Source organism: Rhagoletis pomonella, unplaced genomic scaffold (genome assembly GCF_013731165.1).
Source record: "Rhagoletis pomonella isolate Grant_MI unplaced genomic scaffold, Rhpom_1.0 Rhpom_scaffold_00004, whole genome shotgun sequence".
NCBI lineage: Eukaryota > Metazoa > Arthropoda > Insecta > Diptera > Tephritidae > Rhagoletis > Rhagoletis pomonella.
The window spans coordinates 50,250,622-50,266,682 of NW_023458558.1; the positions used below are offsets into that span (position 1 = coordinate 50,250,622).

General features: G+C 32.8%; 2 protein-coding genes across 16 annotated transcripts in view; both read right to left on the bottom strand.

The window, feature by feature from the left end:
- LOC118737729 (torso-like protein) overlaps nucleotides 1–14,823 on the bottom strand; it is a 40,001-nt gene extending 25,178 nt beyond the window's left edge. The window contains exons 1-2 of one of the 2 annotated variants that reach the window (XM_036468451.1): nucleotides 12,285–13,059; nucleotides 11,920–12,192 (exon numbers count right to left, since the gene is read on the bottom strand). The gene's annotated coding sequence lies outside the window, so the exon portion shown is untranslated. Of the gene's footprint in view, nucleotides 1–11,919; nucleotides 12,193–12,284; nucleotides 13,060–14,739 lie in introns of those variants that run through there. The other variant, XM_036468452.1, reaches the window with a different exon arrangement.
- The window catches only part of LOC118737725 (peripheral plasma membrane protein CASK), a 143,969-nt gene continuing 140,914 nt past the window's right edge, over nucleotides 13,007–16,061 (bottom strand). For all 14 annotated transcript variants that reach the window (XM_036468438.1, XM_036468444.1, XM_036468431.1 and 11 more), the window contains 2 exons: nucleotides 15,098–15,273; nucleotides 13,007–15,026 (listed from right to left, as the gene is read on the bottom strand). In XM_036468438.1, coding sequence (XP_036324331.1) covers nucleotides 14,847–15,026; nucleotides 15,098–15,273 — 356 coding nt within the window. In that variant the 3' untranslated portion in view covers nucleotides 13,007–14,846. The remainder of the gene's footprint in view (nucleotides 15,027–15,097; nucleotides 15,274–16,061) is intronic.

Below are 16,061 nucleotides of genomic sequence, written 5' to 3' on the forward strand. Positions count from 1 at the left end.
TGCATCAAACACAATAATGCAATTTGTATGCAACTGCAACCACTTCAAACCGGACCCGCCCGATACATTTCATTGCGTGCTCTTAACCACCGAACACCCGACGACAAGCGGTAGTGAAAAGTGCGCGGGGTTTTTATTGGGGCTAGTAGACGCCGGCAAATGAATTTATGATTATCGTATTGTGGTGGACGGTAACAAAAGAATGTCTGTCAGATTGTTGGCCGGTTCGTTGACTAGTTGGCGTGTGCTGACTGTGTGGTTGGTGAAAGAAACAACAGTCGATCGACCACGCTGGCGATCGTTTCACTTCGAGTCCAGACAAACAACAAAAAAAAAAATGCCATGAAAGGGCACACTGCATAAGCAAAACAAAAAAAAATAAACATCAGCAATATTTATGTAGTCATAGCTGACATTAAATGTTAACGCTTTTGTTATTCGAATAAACGTTGCAGCGGTGTTGACGGTCTCATTATACTTGCACATGCACCGACATATTAACACTTATTAAACTTTTTGTTGTTCGACCTTTGGTTTGTACGAATGGTGCGTATATTTTTATAATTCACTGCATGCAATAAAATATGTTAGATTTAAACATGACTTTGTGTCAGATATATTTAGTGTTCTATCTAATTTGTACGCACAGTGTATATACTTACATATGTAGAAGGCATTGCACTCCAAAAGGGTCAGAACAATAAACATATGTACATACACATTTACATATGTATGTATTTAGTTTGTAACTCTTAGCATTCCTTTGCACCTTCGATGTCGCAATAGCAACAAATATTTACAGTGCAGAGCTTAATAAATATGTCTTATCGTTGCTTCAGTGCTTAAGTATTTACCAGATAAAGAAAATAAATTTATTAAGCAATTTTTGCTGGGTACACATAAATACGACTGGTGGCCCACAAAAAAAAAATATATACATATATACATATATAGGATTAAAGCAAAAGTCGTCCTACATACTTAAGGAAATTGGAGCATATTCATAGTTCCATTGAGAATTAAGTCAAAAAGCTTTATTGTCGACTTTATTACGACTATGAATATGACTCGTTATTTTTTATGTCATTTATGATTAATTTACTTAGATGGCATGGTCCAAAACTTAACCTTTTTCGAGATATTCGATTTTAAAGTTTTTTTTTTAAAAGGTTTGTTAAGTTTCATCTGTGTGTAATCAAGTCTTATTCATTATTTTTTTATAAATTTTATAGAACTTACACAAATTTTAAAAGAGGGCTGCGCTATCTTAATGGCCTGCAGTGAATAAGTCAATAGATTTAGAAAAATTTCGGATATACAGTTTATAGCCCATTCTATTTTAGACTAATAAAGTGCAAGTTTCAAGTGGCTATAAAATAACGTTGATTTCATTATTTGACCAGCTTAATCAAATGCTGTTGGTCCGATTTGTATCACCTCCAACTTTTTGAAATTTGTTGCATAGTGTAATTAATGGAAAAAATTTTCATGAAAATACTAAACATTTGACACTGACTCCACATACACCAGCGAATAATAAATTTTACCCGCGTAACCTTAAGGTGCGAATGCCTACATTATAAAGTGATATCGTCGTTGTTTTCGAAAAATCGCCCAAATCGCTTTTGTGGCTAATATGAGATTTGGTAACCCTGAATTCCAGGCACCGGGATTTATGTATAAAAATCGTAAAATCGTTATTAAAACAAGAGGGCTATATTGTTTATAAAAATATTAAGTAAACTAGAATAAGTACTAATTCAAGTGGACAAAAATGTTCGTCACGTACGTTCAATTAACGAAAACAAAATAAAAAATAATCGGTTGTTAGTATTTAGTTTGTATTTCCTTCGACTTTCCCACTCATGGCAACCGCTTTGGCAATGAGTCCATCAATTTCTTCGTAATAACGGATCCCAATTTTAAGGCTACTTTTTGATGTTCTCTAAATCGCTTATCCAGATGAAACCGTAGCCGTAGTGAAGGATACCTCTGGGAGCGCTATATACATTCGTATTATTAAGCAAATAAGCAATGATATGCCTCATTGATATTAAATTAAAGAGGCTAATCGGAGTTTGAGCTTGGCATCAGCTTTCAAGGCTTTATTTATCCTTTTCGCAAATGGCTATACTAGGGCGGGTCAAATTTTTGTTTACTATGTGAAAATGTTCACTGTTGCGCCCTCTGGTGGAAGTTTTAAGAGAAATGTAAGTGCAGAAATGGACTCCTCATACCAAAAAACTCCTTACAGCATGTTTTCATACAAAATTTAAGCACTTCTTTACGACTCTACAGCAAAATGCTAAGAAACCTATTTTCGCAACTTGTCAAACTCCAAATTGATGTTAGACCCATGGTTTCTCCGGCAAATTTTCTTAGAATTGCACGTGTTCTGCGCTATACGCGCCTAGTCGAATAAATCTCCCATACGAATTGACCCGCCCTAATCTATACATATAAGGAAAATACAATTTGTGTTCTTAAAAGCGACAAAAGCGTCAGACATATTTTATACGCACTTCACCATAAGTAACAAATAACAGTACCAATAGTATGTATAAAAACCCATACTTAATACGAATTTTGGTATATCAAACTTTAGAATCATCATCAGCATAACAAATTAGTCGAAGAAAAATTAAGTATGCAGTTTGCAAATTGTCGACTTTAAGAACCTCGCACATACTTACATACATACAACGAAAGAGTATACATACATGCATTTGTACTTACATTCATACAATTGTATGAACAAGCTCTTATTCGTGGTGTGCTTGGCATACAGACAGGTAATAAATACCGCTTGAACAGATTGACTTTGGAACTTTGGTGGTATTGAATATTTAAGCGGTACGCAAAGTCAGAACGAGACTTCATTTATAAGTCATGCAGAATTAAGCATGTATTAAAATTAATGTATGTACATTAGACTGCATCACTCCCCATACAAAAAAAATCGGTACTATTTTTCCATTGGAATTATAAAATCTACTATATTTTAAGACGTCCACCAAAATATTTTGGAAAAATATTAAGATTTAAGTGAGCTGGACCGATTTGAAAATACCTCCAAAAATGGTTTTTTTTATGAATAAAAATAGTTTCTTAAAGATTTTTTTTGAAAAATTTTTGGCCCAGTTATTCAAGTTTTTCGTCAATCAATATTTGAAAAAAGTAAAAAAACAGCATCAAAAATCTCATTCTTACGATTCCGTTGAAAAGATTTTTAAATATTTTTATGCAGATTTTTTAAGCTTATTCTAATTTGTCATCTGAGGGGACTTTTTTCAAAAAGTTCTTTAAGAAACGATTTTTATTCATAAAAAACTTCATTTTTGGAGGTATTTTCAAATCGGTCCAGCTCACATAAATCTTAATATTTTTACGAAATATTTTGGTGGACGTCTTAAAATATAATAAATTTAGTAATCCCGGCGGAAAAACCGCAACTTTTTTTGGTGATGCAGTCTAATGTATGTACATACATAGAAACTTATTTATAGTAGATACATATGTACATACACATCGCTCGTTTGATGATAGAACGTGATAACTTTAAATATGAAAATTGTGAAAAAGAAACACCTTTAAAGTTTTTAGTTAGGTTTTTGCACTAAATACAAAAGGACGAATAGCTGAAAAATATAAAGACTAAACGTCTTCCATTAAATTGAAGTTCCGTAATTAGGGTGGGCGGAGAAAAGAATTTAGATTTCGCTTCGTTATCTTCGTTTTTGCCACTTTTGTGCATTATTTTGTGGACAAGGAAGCAAGTAAATTGAGGAAAACGTAGTCTTCATTTGAACCCTTGTCTTAATTTTAAACCTCGTCTTAAATTTAGCCTTTATCTTCATCTTCGTAGTTTTATTCCTTGTCATCTTCTTCCACCATGATCTTCTTCATCTTGATATTCATTTTAATCTTCAAACAACATCTATTATCTTAACCTTCAACTTTAACTTCTCTTTCATCTTCATTTCTTATCTTCACCATCATCTAGAATCGAGATAGATATATGTAGATATAGACTATAAATCGGTCAGTTACCAAAAAAAAATCGGTTACGTCCGATTTGCCATTTCCATTATCCCATTTTAATTCAAAATAAAACCAACAACGAATTGCTTCTGATTAAATATGAATTGGTTCTTATGGGCCGTATTTGGCTTTATTTAGAGAATTTCAGCAGGATTCGCTTATGCGTATGTACTAACCGATGTGACTCTGATTTGAAAACAAATGCGAGTCAATACATTTTTGAATTTTAAAGCGTATTGAAATTTGTTTTATGCATCCGCTTTGAATCATAGCAAACTGAGTAAAAGCGCCTTATTAAGGTGACCAGAATTTTTTAACATTCCAGGAAGATAAATTCTCCACATTGAAAACACAATAAAATGTGTATTTATTTTAACTCATAAATAACGAATAAATTAACAATTCAAAGTTTATCTAAACACAGGTCAAAAAAGTTAATAGTACACTGCGTTGCATAATTTATAATACCGCCACATATTAACAAGTTTTGACTATTTATTTTTAAATTATTTAATTGTAATTGTATTACTTGCAAAAAAAATTGCTTTCATTCTTCGTTTTTCGTCAAATTTCGATTATAATTTTGTATCAACGCTTGATAATATTAATCGTCTCTAAGACGTTGATTTTGTTATCAACATTTTTAGCGAATTCGTAATCGATATTTATCGATTTTGTTGGAGTTATTTATCGATAAAAGTTAGAGACGATAGCGATTTGTTCTTAATTCGTATCCAATTACCAACAAATGAGTTAATTCGTTCTCATAATTTAGTATGACGAATTACGTAATTCGAAGAGTAATTTGGGTACCGTGGGAAAGCCGTATTTAATATTATTGATTAACGCTAAAAGGCGTTTACACTGTTCAACTTTCACAGGCGGTTAGTTGAGTCAAGTTTAGATCATTTAACCGAAAATTGAACAATGTAAACTACTTTTAAATACAATGATTGTATACGATTAGGAAATAATGGGCCCTATTATGGTTGTCGACGCCGACGTCGATGTCATTTTTACACAATACTTTTGAGGAGTACAATACTCCTCAAAGAAGGACGGTTGGTCAGCTTAGCTTTATATGTCGGTTTAAACAAGGTATTATATACCCATACAATTTTAGCATGTATGATGAAGTGAAAAATTCAACCGGGTAAAAAATCATGTCGACTTTTTTTTGGTGACGGCTTTTGCCTTTTTTTTATATAACTGGCGTTGATTTCGTGTGCATTTTTTTACGACATGTATATCGACCCGCTGAACTAGCTAAACGAATTTTATTTTTTATTGTAATATAGAGATAATAATGCCATCACGGCATAAAATGGACCTTAACATTCCATTAACTACGTACGAATATTTCCGCATGCACTGTATTTTTGTAATGAAGGTTTTTTATTCTGGTAAAAGTAATCTCCATACCCTATCTGTAATCTCAAATATTTTTGTAATATAAATATTTAATTGTATTCTTGGACCTTCAAAACTATTAGCTCAATACGGCAGCCTTGAAATGTTTTGAATTTTTTATTTGGAAATACATACGTAGGCATAACAGACACGTGCAACTCAAGGCACAGTTTTTCGGCGATCTTTGACCTCTATTTCCTTTTTAATTAAGCCTGTCAACGAACAAAATTAATTTAAATAATTAAATACATGGTATGGATTGGAGGCATCGATATGTACATACGCTCAAAATAGCACTGATAGTTTATTTTGTGTACATAAATATGTGTGTCATTCTTATGAAATAATAAAAAAAAATCGATGTGTTTTACAGGAGTAGCAAAAATTTGGTTTTCACTGTTCGCTTTTATAATTCATATGCTTTCTAACGAAGCTAATAAATCTCGTATATGTGTACGTTAAAAAATGCACAGAAACAAGTAATTTTAAGCAAACAACAAAACCGATTTCAATTCTCACTCAACAGTTTTAAAAAAATTTAATATTTTAGGCAAAAAATATTTTTTTTCTTCATACATTTATTTTTACCGGCAAGACTGTTGATTATATAGAAAAACGTTATATGAACAGATTAAAGGAATTGTAATTTTTTTTAAATTTGTTTGAGCAAAATCGGACTAGTGGTTCTCGAGTTATGTCAAAAAAGACCACCAAAGGTGACAATTTCCCCTATATGATAGTTATATATATATCTCGATTCCTAGACGTGACCCAGCGAAACGCCGGGACACGTATAACTTGTTTTTGACCGATATAACATTTCCCGTTGGTTTCATCCCATCCCGATTTTGACTGTCGCATAGTGTTATTGGTAATCTCCCGAATAGAAGCTGAGTTTTCCGATCGAAAAATATTGACTTTCAAGAATTCCCCTATATAAAATGCATGGAAAACTTTGAGCGCTTTGAGCGCTTTGAGCGACCTCTAAATATTTTTTGATTTCAAAATAGGGGTATATTGTTTTCGGTATACAACAATCCTAGGGAGTTAGAGCATAAAAATTCTGACTTGTACTTTTTCACGTGCATTTTTGGACCACCCTAATGCACATACAGTGAGCATCAAATTTAAGTATATCGTGATGTTTTGACAATTGTATTTATAAATATTTTCCTACCAATCTTTTCTTAGTTTTTTTATAAAAATATATGCAGCTCATTCAACAGACAAAACCACAAGAACCAGTTTTTTTTTTTAATTTCATACAGATTTCCGGAAATTTTCATCGAAATTGTGTAATAAAACTAAATTCGACTTTTCAAACAGGTGGCCACCCTTTTCCAACTATTTTTTAACTGCAAACCTCTTAAACCTCTTGTGATAGATATTTAAGTTACTGAATTCCTTTTTATCTTTGAGTTTTTTGAAGCAGATGGCGACCCATTCCATCTCGATTCATGCCCATATTATAACAGTTCATTTAACTTATTATTTGAATTTAATTTAATTTTTAAATAGCTAAGAGGGTTGCCAGCTAAAAAATTTTTTAAATGTTCATTATTTAATTTAATTCGGCATTTCAAACAGGTGACAACCCTTTACAAACTAAAACCTTATTAAACCTCTTTCGCCTGACACCCGTATTGTGATACATATTTCAATTACTTAACTCCCTTTATTTTTTATTTTTAAAACAGGTGGAAACTCTCCAAAAGTTTCAAAACCATTTCGATTGGTAACCATATTGTCATAAAGTTTATTTAACTTATTGAATATTTTTAGTTAAATTTTTTAATATACATAAATATGAAAATTCATGTTTTCATATTTGCTAGAATTGCTTCAAGTTATTCAACTGAGGGGATTTACATTTTTATACTGGTTCGAACGGCAGATGGTTTTCAGCGAGCAACTTTTTAAAGTCAAATATAAACTCGGAGGTTTGCCATGGAATGCCGAGTGGCTATGGCTATCAGAAAATATACATATGTTGAGGAGCCTAACCCAGGGTCAAAATAAGTTTCTCTAATTAGAATCTATCTTTAACTCAAGGACTGCAGGGCCGGCCTTAACCGATTACGTGTCCCGGGCGCATCATGCATTGACGCCCTTTTAAATTTTATAATAAAAAATAATTATTTATTTTGAATTCTGTGCCATATTTTTACTGAAACAATAAAATTCAAGATCTTGAGTAGCACTACGGTGTGCTTGTTATTTGAGTGATATAAAATTGTGAGAAGGATGCACATCTTCAAGCAAAAAAAAAAATGCATCCAAAAATGCATTTCTTAAATTGAGGTTTTAAATTCTTTCTTCGATTTTTAAACAGTGGAACCGTGTTTCTCGTCTCAAAATCTTTAATATAAGTGTAATGAAACATAAACAAATTTTTTTTGGCACAAATCCGGCGGATTTTTTTTTGGAAGAACACTATTTTTTACCAATTTTTTGAAGGTCAAGAAGTACAATGTCAAGTCAATGGCAGCATTTTTCCGTGAAAGGGAATTACATTAGCTTTCAAAACTATTTTCTTTCATATGAAAACATTGCTTCTGTCGAAAGCGCTACGATTAATTCGCATGCAGTGTTCAAAAAGCACACTGTGCGCCCCCGCTCTACCCTCGGCCAGAAAGACCTCGCCACAGCACATGCATTGATTTTCCTCCAGCCTTCGCTGAGTGGACCCGAGGCTAATTTTGCCCATCATCTCTTTTCTTGGCGATAATTCCGCAAGGGTAGCGCCTCTGGCATGTTTATCAGCCGCTTAGTTGCCTTCGATGTCACTATGGCCTGGCATCCAAACAAGTCTGACAAAGTAATATTCCGACGCTATGAAAAGCGAATTAAGGCATTCCCCAACATGCTTCTACTTAGCCCAGGGCTCATATTGCCGCCTGCCTGTCTCAGTAGATGTTAACCTTTCTTAACGCGAACGCGCCTAACAGCAGACAATCGACTGCTTTCTCAACCTGAAACACGCCACGGTGATCTGTAAGCCCAAATTTCGAGGTGGCTACCTGTAAAAGACCCCTGTCGAACTTCGAGCCGCCGCTCTACATACACTCATACCTAGATGAAATATGCGTTGAGAAGCAGCAAACTTTACGTGCAATATCGGCAAGCGATATGTATAAGACCATTGTTTTTAAGAAAATTGCAGACAAGGTATGAAATACATGTCCATCATACATATGCATGTATGACTACTATCTATGTGGTTGATCTTTTGGCATACAAAGAAAACACACATTATATTTCAATTTATTTTTGGTGTATTTTTTGTGGTTTTTATTTTTCTTCAATTTTATTTTGTGGATTTCATTCTTTTCTTTGCATTTCGTTAATTCTTATTTAGTGTTTGTTATTTTTATCGGTATTGTTTTCACTTTGTTGTTGTTTTTGGTTTTTGCTGACTTTATGCGATTCATTGTATTAATCTAGTTAAATATATATATGTATAATATATAAGTATATATATTAATGCTGTTTCAATGTTCAGCTTCAGCTTTTAGGCCTCATTTTGCCCGTGACTTTTATTACCACTATCACTACCTTCAAATTTCGTCATTAACGTAAACCTGCCGATACATAGTGCGTCTGGGTACATTCACGTACATACATACATATGTATGACTATATGCAGATACATATGTATGGAGATGTGTACATATGTATGTATGTATGTGTTAATAAATATTCGAATGTACGTTTCTTTCACAGGTTATCTATGTTATGTATGTTTTTCGTTTGAATTTGTTTACTTATTTATAATTTTTTTTTTGTTGTAACTTTAATTCTGCTTATATAACAACTGATTTTCAATTACTTTAGGTTTTTAACGGCCCTCTTTTACTGAAGTTCTCTTGTAAGTAAGAGCAGCTTTCACTTAAACTCGAACTGAGCATTTTTCTGCAATATTTTTTGCTGCGATGAGATGCAGTAAAGGATATATGCATATGCAATTATGGTACATACATATGTACATATGTATGTATGTATATTTAATAAAACTTTCAACAATAATTTTAAGTAATTTTCAATAATAACCGGAAGTAAATCACTTCTGCCCTCCACCTATGGAAGTACTTAAGTTACATATGTATGTATGTATGTAGGTGTGTATTAAATTTAATTATTCTATATTTCGAAATTAAAAATCGATTAAGAACAGTTAACTGTTTCTCATACTAAAAATACATGCATACAGATTTGCATATACATAAATATACACATTGATGTATTCAGGTTTCACTCAAAGAAAAACGGGGGAGAAAAATATCAACTCGTTTGGAGTAAAGCGGCCGTTAACTTTTGGCATTTTATAATTTTTATTTATTTTTTCTCGTGTGTACTTTTTTGATTCTCAAAGTAGTGAATTGCGCTATGTAAATATGAAAATTTCGCATTGACGCTTGTAAGTGGTAGTAGTCTTTTATGTGTGTCGAGCATTTTGTTAATGAATTCTTAAGTTAAGTACCGCCTTTGAGCAAAAGTTCTGTTTATTCGTGTGATGCAATTCATATCTAACTATGTGTAAGGTAAATAGCCTGAAAGGCAGATGTTTTATGCAAAATTAACTTGCTTAGCACAAGGAATACAGGCAGCTGTAGAATTTCAATTATTCACTTTCAAAAGGATAACAAAAAAAAAACAAGTTGCAGTATTAGGGGAAGGCAAACTGAAGCATAATGTGAAATATTTTTTACAGAATGTTTCACCCTTTTTCATGCATTTCAGACATCTCCCTAGTCTAGAGTAGTCTATTTAAATCTAATTGTAATCTAATTCAATTTTAGTAAAACGTAATTTGAGCGGTTTTAGTTTAGTTTGGCAACAGTTTTCAAATGGGTTCATCAACCACCCCTTAGTTATTATTCACTCTTTCAATTTGAAGTTTTCTTTTTGTTGTTTCAAAACTTTTTTTTTGTTTGTTTGTTTGTTTGTGTATTTCACTAACACGATACACGTTTTTTATGTCCCTTAGCTAGAAAGTGTACTGATTTTTTTCTTGTTTTAAATTAACACGTTAAGTAGTCAGCGTTGTGTACAGTTACTATTACTATTATGGGGGATATTAGTTTCAAGTTCATCCACATGCCTATTGGATAACTGACTAAAATTAGTTTCCCCTTTTTTGGGCTTAAGTTCGTTATGATTTTTGTTTGAATTTGCAGAAATATTCGATTACAATCATCAACCCGTTGAAACCATAGAATCTTAAAGATACATACTTGCAATATTTTTTGTTCTCTCAAAAACTACAAAATAAGCTCAGAAATACAGTAAATGTGTGCATGTCTATGTATGTAATCACGTATGTATGCCAGGTTCACTACTGGGAGTTTGTTTTTGTTGTGCAGTTGCATGGGGAAAGATTGTGAGTGGAATGAGTGCTAGAACTGTTGCAAAGCAAATAGTATTCTTACACTAAATCTGCGTATTTTGGATGCTGAAGTATAAAGCTGATGAGAATTCACTCAGAAATTATGCATCGCATGCATGCCGTGTAGTTTTTTTTATTCATACAAATTGTTTTTTGTGAATATGAAAAAACTAAAAATTAAGTGAAGAAACAATAAGGGCTGGTTGTTCAATGCCTGGTCATCACTACTTACCGGTAAAAGATCATTATCGACGTTTTCAACATCATTCATATAAAATGTGATCGATAAAGCAGTCATTGTGTTTAACCGGAGCTTCTACCTCCCATTAGTGTTAATCAGACATTGTACAACCGGCCTTAAATGAGTGTAAGTAATGATATTGGCAGTTTCGCTAATTAATTTATGTATGTGTTTAGTGTTTGAAGCACTGTCTCAAATAACTTAAATGCAGTGGAAGTTTGTAGAATTTTAGAATATTAACAATTTTAGATTAGTAGCAGCCTTTGGTCAAAGAGCATAAAGAGGATGAAAAAGGAGAATAAATGTAACGTGAACAGCCATCATTTCAATGTCTGCTTAATATCGCCCTAATCAATCTTATATACGCTAGACGCACGTGACATTTTCAAAAATTTATTAGAAAATATTTTACTAACTTAAGGCTGACCACAACCTTATGTCCTTTTCCCATACCTTTACCGATTATATTATTGGCCAACATTGTATAGATAACCAATTTAGCGGCACATGTACACGCCTAAAGATCTATTCTGATCTAAATAAATGGATAAAGCGTCTTTTGGTTCCATTTGACAATGCGTTTTAACTTATTCGACTACAAATGCCATCGAGTTTGACATAGTGAAAATCAGCCTTTACGAAAGACTTTTCTTTTTTTTTATATTCGCAAACAGTATAAATTTCTGCCATGAACACCACTACAACTGAATGCACCTAAATGAAAATTTGCGTAGTTACGGAAAATTTAAAAATCTTTTTTTTTTCTTCTCTTTCATTACTTGAGACATTGCTTCAATTTGTGTGTGGAAGAATTTAAAGAAGAAATGCGTACTGTACATACATAAGTGCATCTCGTAGATTATGGTGTTGAGCGAAGTTTATGGTACCAATGGTAATTAGCTTTGATCGCCTCCAATGTACTTTGCGTATTTTACGGGAATACGGGAACAAAGCACTTGCAGGGTGATTTGTATGCAAGGATGTGCGGTGAAAGGGACTACAAATTGTGCTAATTCTAATAATGGCGTTGATCTTCATTTGTCTGATTCCTTATTAGAAGAGGGTCTTGTGCTGCTGTGGTGGGGCATTTTGTGTTAGATTTTCTCTTAGTTTACTGGAAAAAAAAAAATATTGAATACATTTACTGCTGCCAGCTGTCACATTTAAAAATAATTCAACCTGAGTTATTTGTAATCAAATTATTACCATTTTTCTAATGACCTTAGCGATTCCATGTATGGTTCTCAAATTCTCAAAATATCTAGTGCTTGCTTGTACGATTATCTTTTCATTGCATACCTGTCTGTCCGCGTTTTGAATAATTTACTTGTAACAGCATGTAAGTTTAGTAAATTTTTGTGTGTTTCCCTTATGCTTCAATTTTTATTAGTATTTTATTTTGGTTGTTGACAGTAACTTGGCTAAATTAATAACTATGATTCTCTTCTTTTCCATTTATTCACGTTTTTTATTTGTTATGTGCATTTTTTAGTTGCTTTATTTTTGTGTGTGTGTGTGTGTGTATGCTTTGGTCGCATCTTTTTTTTTGTGCTTACTTCACTTGCATTAAACTGACTTGTGTTAAAGAGTAAGCCTTCGGCAAACTTATTCAATTTACCTAATATTCTTCACTTTATTGATTAGTTTGATTATTATGCATTCCTATTACTCTGTTAAAAAGTGCAAATATTATTTTCTTTTATTTTCTTGTTTTTGCGTTTGTCGTTTTTGTTACTACTATCGTCGTTTGCAATTGCTTGTCTTCTTTTTAAAATTGTTTTTTTTTTTCATTTAGTTGTTTTTTTTGTGGCTCCTACTTTTGAAACGCTCTTAATTGCATCTGTTAAATACTTTTCAATAATACTTTTTAGTTTATTGTGTTGCGTACCCGTTCGTAAAATTGTAAATATTAATTGTTTGCATTTCCCTTTGCATTTTCTTTCGCTTAATTTCAAATAGTTCATTTTAAGAATTAGTATAATTAAAAGTTAAATTAAAAAAAAAATTTAACAAGTGCTTGTCTGTATATGTATACGTATGTATGTATATATATACTATTTACTTTACATAAGCGTCTTTAAATAAATTAGAAGTTAACAATTGCTCTGTGTAAACTTAACAAAGTATCAAATGAAGCCTACAAAGTTCCCAAATATTTATGTATATATGCATTTGCATCACTCTCAATTTAACAAACGTGCAATCTTATGAAACAACAACAAGAAAATGATTTGAATAAATGCGGAGCGTGGGTAGACCTCAAGCCTATCGTTATCGTTTTTTAGCCGGGCGCATTTGTGTGCACACCATAACTCGAGTAAAAATTTTGGCTAAGTATATGTAGATGGTATTGAAATACATTTGGATAAACCCGGATCCAATTGGAAGGGTAGCTTTTTTTTGCTATTCAAGTAAGGTATATGGTTGTTCTACGTGATATTCTAAGCTGAGTTGCCGAAAAAACCATGGGTGTAAAATCAATTTCCATTTTGCCAAGTTGCGAAAATAGATTTTTTTCCTCAGCAACGTTTTATTTGGCTGTGGTGTCTGATTTTTTATAAAAACTGGCGGATGTTTTAGGAAAAAGATAAGTACAGAAATGGATTCCTCATATTAAAAAACCCAACATAGCATGTTTTTATACAAAATTTAAAAAATCTTAATGACACGGGCGCTAAATAAAAAGTCACAAAGGAAAAAACTTATTTTCGCAATTTGGCAAGCGGATGACTGCTATTAGAATTGGCCGGAAACTGGGCTCGATCCCTGCGGAATGGTATTGCGCACTGCTAACTAATATCGCCATGGTTTCTATACTCTTAGAATTTCATGTAGAATACTTCTTACCCAATCCGCATAGTCGAAAAAATCTACCATACAAATTGACTCTCGCCCTAATGCCCATCTACATTTGCAGAGCAAAGTGTGTAAAAGCAACTCTTCAAATTTTATAGTTATAAACAGCGGTTTAGTAATTCAAATTGCGAATACCCGCATAGAAAATTGGAAATTGCGCACTTGTTTAAATAACTGTTTTACATCTGCCTTTTATTTCAAAGAATTATTGCACGTTTGCTAAACCATGTGTACGATAAGTTTTTAATTTCTAATGGAATTTTTTTTCACACAACTGGTATGCATTTACGATAATATTTGCGTATATACAGTTTGTAGTACAGACTCTGTACATAACCACCCATACCTAATGGCATTTACTAAATCTTTTAACGTTGCTTGTTTTATTTTTTTTTTTTGTTTACTTGGAATGTATGTCTGTATATAAGTGTTAATGCATATTTTATTTATTTACTTAATTACCTAAACTATACTATATGTATGTCTTTTTTCCATAATGTTGCACCCGAATTATTCATTTATAAATTTTTCTACGAACTAGTGTATGGAGTTTGTGTATGTTTCGTGTGTATATTTGCTTGTGTCACTTAGTGCACTGCCGCAAGTAAATATGCCTTTATGCTTTAACATTTCACTTTTGCCATATTACTTCAACATCTTGCCATATTGCATTTATTTTTTCAATTTCACAGTATACTTTTGCACGCTTGCACGTTAGTTCATACCAGTGATGTTTTTTTCTTCTTTTTTTCTTTCTTTTTAGCGATGCTGTTCTAAATGTAATGCCTATTCATTGTGGGTATACTTAGTTCAAAAGAGGCCCGCATTATGTTGTTGGGCACCGGCTGCGTATGCTTCCCATTCACAGTCACAGCCCTCCAAACAGTCGGGACACTCAAGCTCACTGTCTTGTCAGTACAGCCATGAAACTGGCACCCATTGTGGAGTGGTGTGCACGCGTTCGATGGCCGCTTCCAGCGTAGCAATTGTCTCGCTAATGTCGTTGTTTACAATCGTCAAATCAAAGAAATGTCCATACAATTGACGTAACATATCGGACTCCTTAGCCAGCCGCTCCAAACTGCCATCGTACTGCAATGTACATACAAGCAAAGTATGAGAATTTTCATTTTTTGTTTATATGTTTGTAGACTTCAACTCACATCAGCAATATTTTGTAATGACGGCGCCGCAATAAACACTACGTATGGCGTGAACTCTGCAGTACGTAGAATTTTCAAAGCTTGTGGTTCAACATCCAATATAGCCATTTTGCCTTCGGTGTGTATGCGGCGTATAGTATCCAATTTCGTGCCGTACATGGCATCCTCGTGAGTACCTGTAAGAGATTATAAATTACTAGTGAAACCGCATGGCGGTAAAACTCCAAAATTCAAGTCAACTTTTTAAACAGGTGAAACCTTATTCAAAAACCTTAAAATATATTCTTAATGATTTATCTAAACCGGTGATGGGCACCGCATTGCCCGCGGGCAAAGCTCTTTTTACCTAAATCCGACATAACGTTGCAGATGTGATGACCTTTAAAAAAAATAGATGGCAACCCTAATTAAAAATATTATCAGCCTTAAGTTTTCTTAAAACTCTTTCGTTTGACACTAATAGTTCTATATTTCATTAATGTAGCTTGTGTAAATGTAAAACAAATTCGATTTTTCAAACAGGTGGCAACCGCTTTAAAAGTATTTTCAAACTCAAATTTTTTTTATCGTCTGGCATCGTTATACATATTTCAATTAACTGATGAATTAAGTTGAAATTGATTTATTAAGCGGCAACCCTCTTAACATTTATCTTCAAACCAAACTTTCCTTTAATATTTTTCGTATGACATGGTTATACATATTTCAAGTAACTGATGAATTAAGTTGAAATTTATTTTTTAAATACGTGGCAACCCTCTTAAATATGGTTCTGAACAGGGACCGAACATAACAGTTATTGATGAAAACTTTCATTGAAAAATTCACTATGAAGGAAATGTTCTACAACTACGAGGTACGTACCACTCGATTTCTTTTTTTTCACCGAGAATCTCATTTTAAAATAAATCTTTTTTGTAATTTTTATGCAAAGCTAAAAAAGTCATTATTTTTGATAAATCCA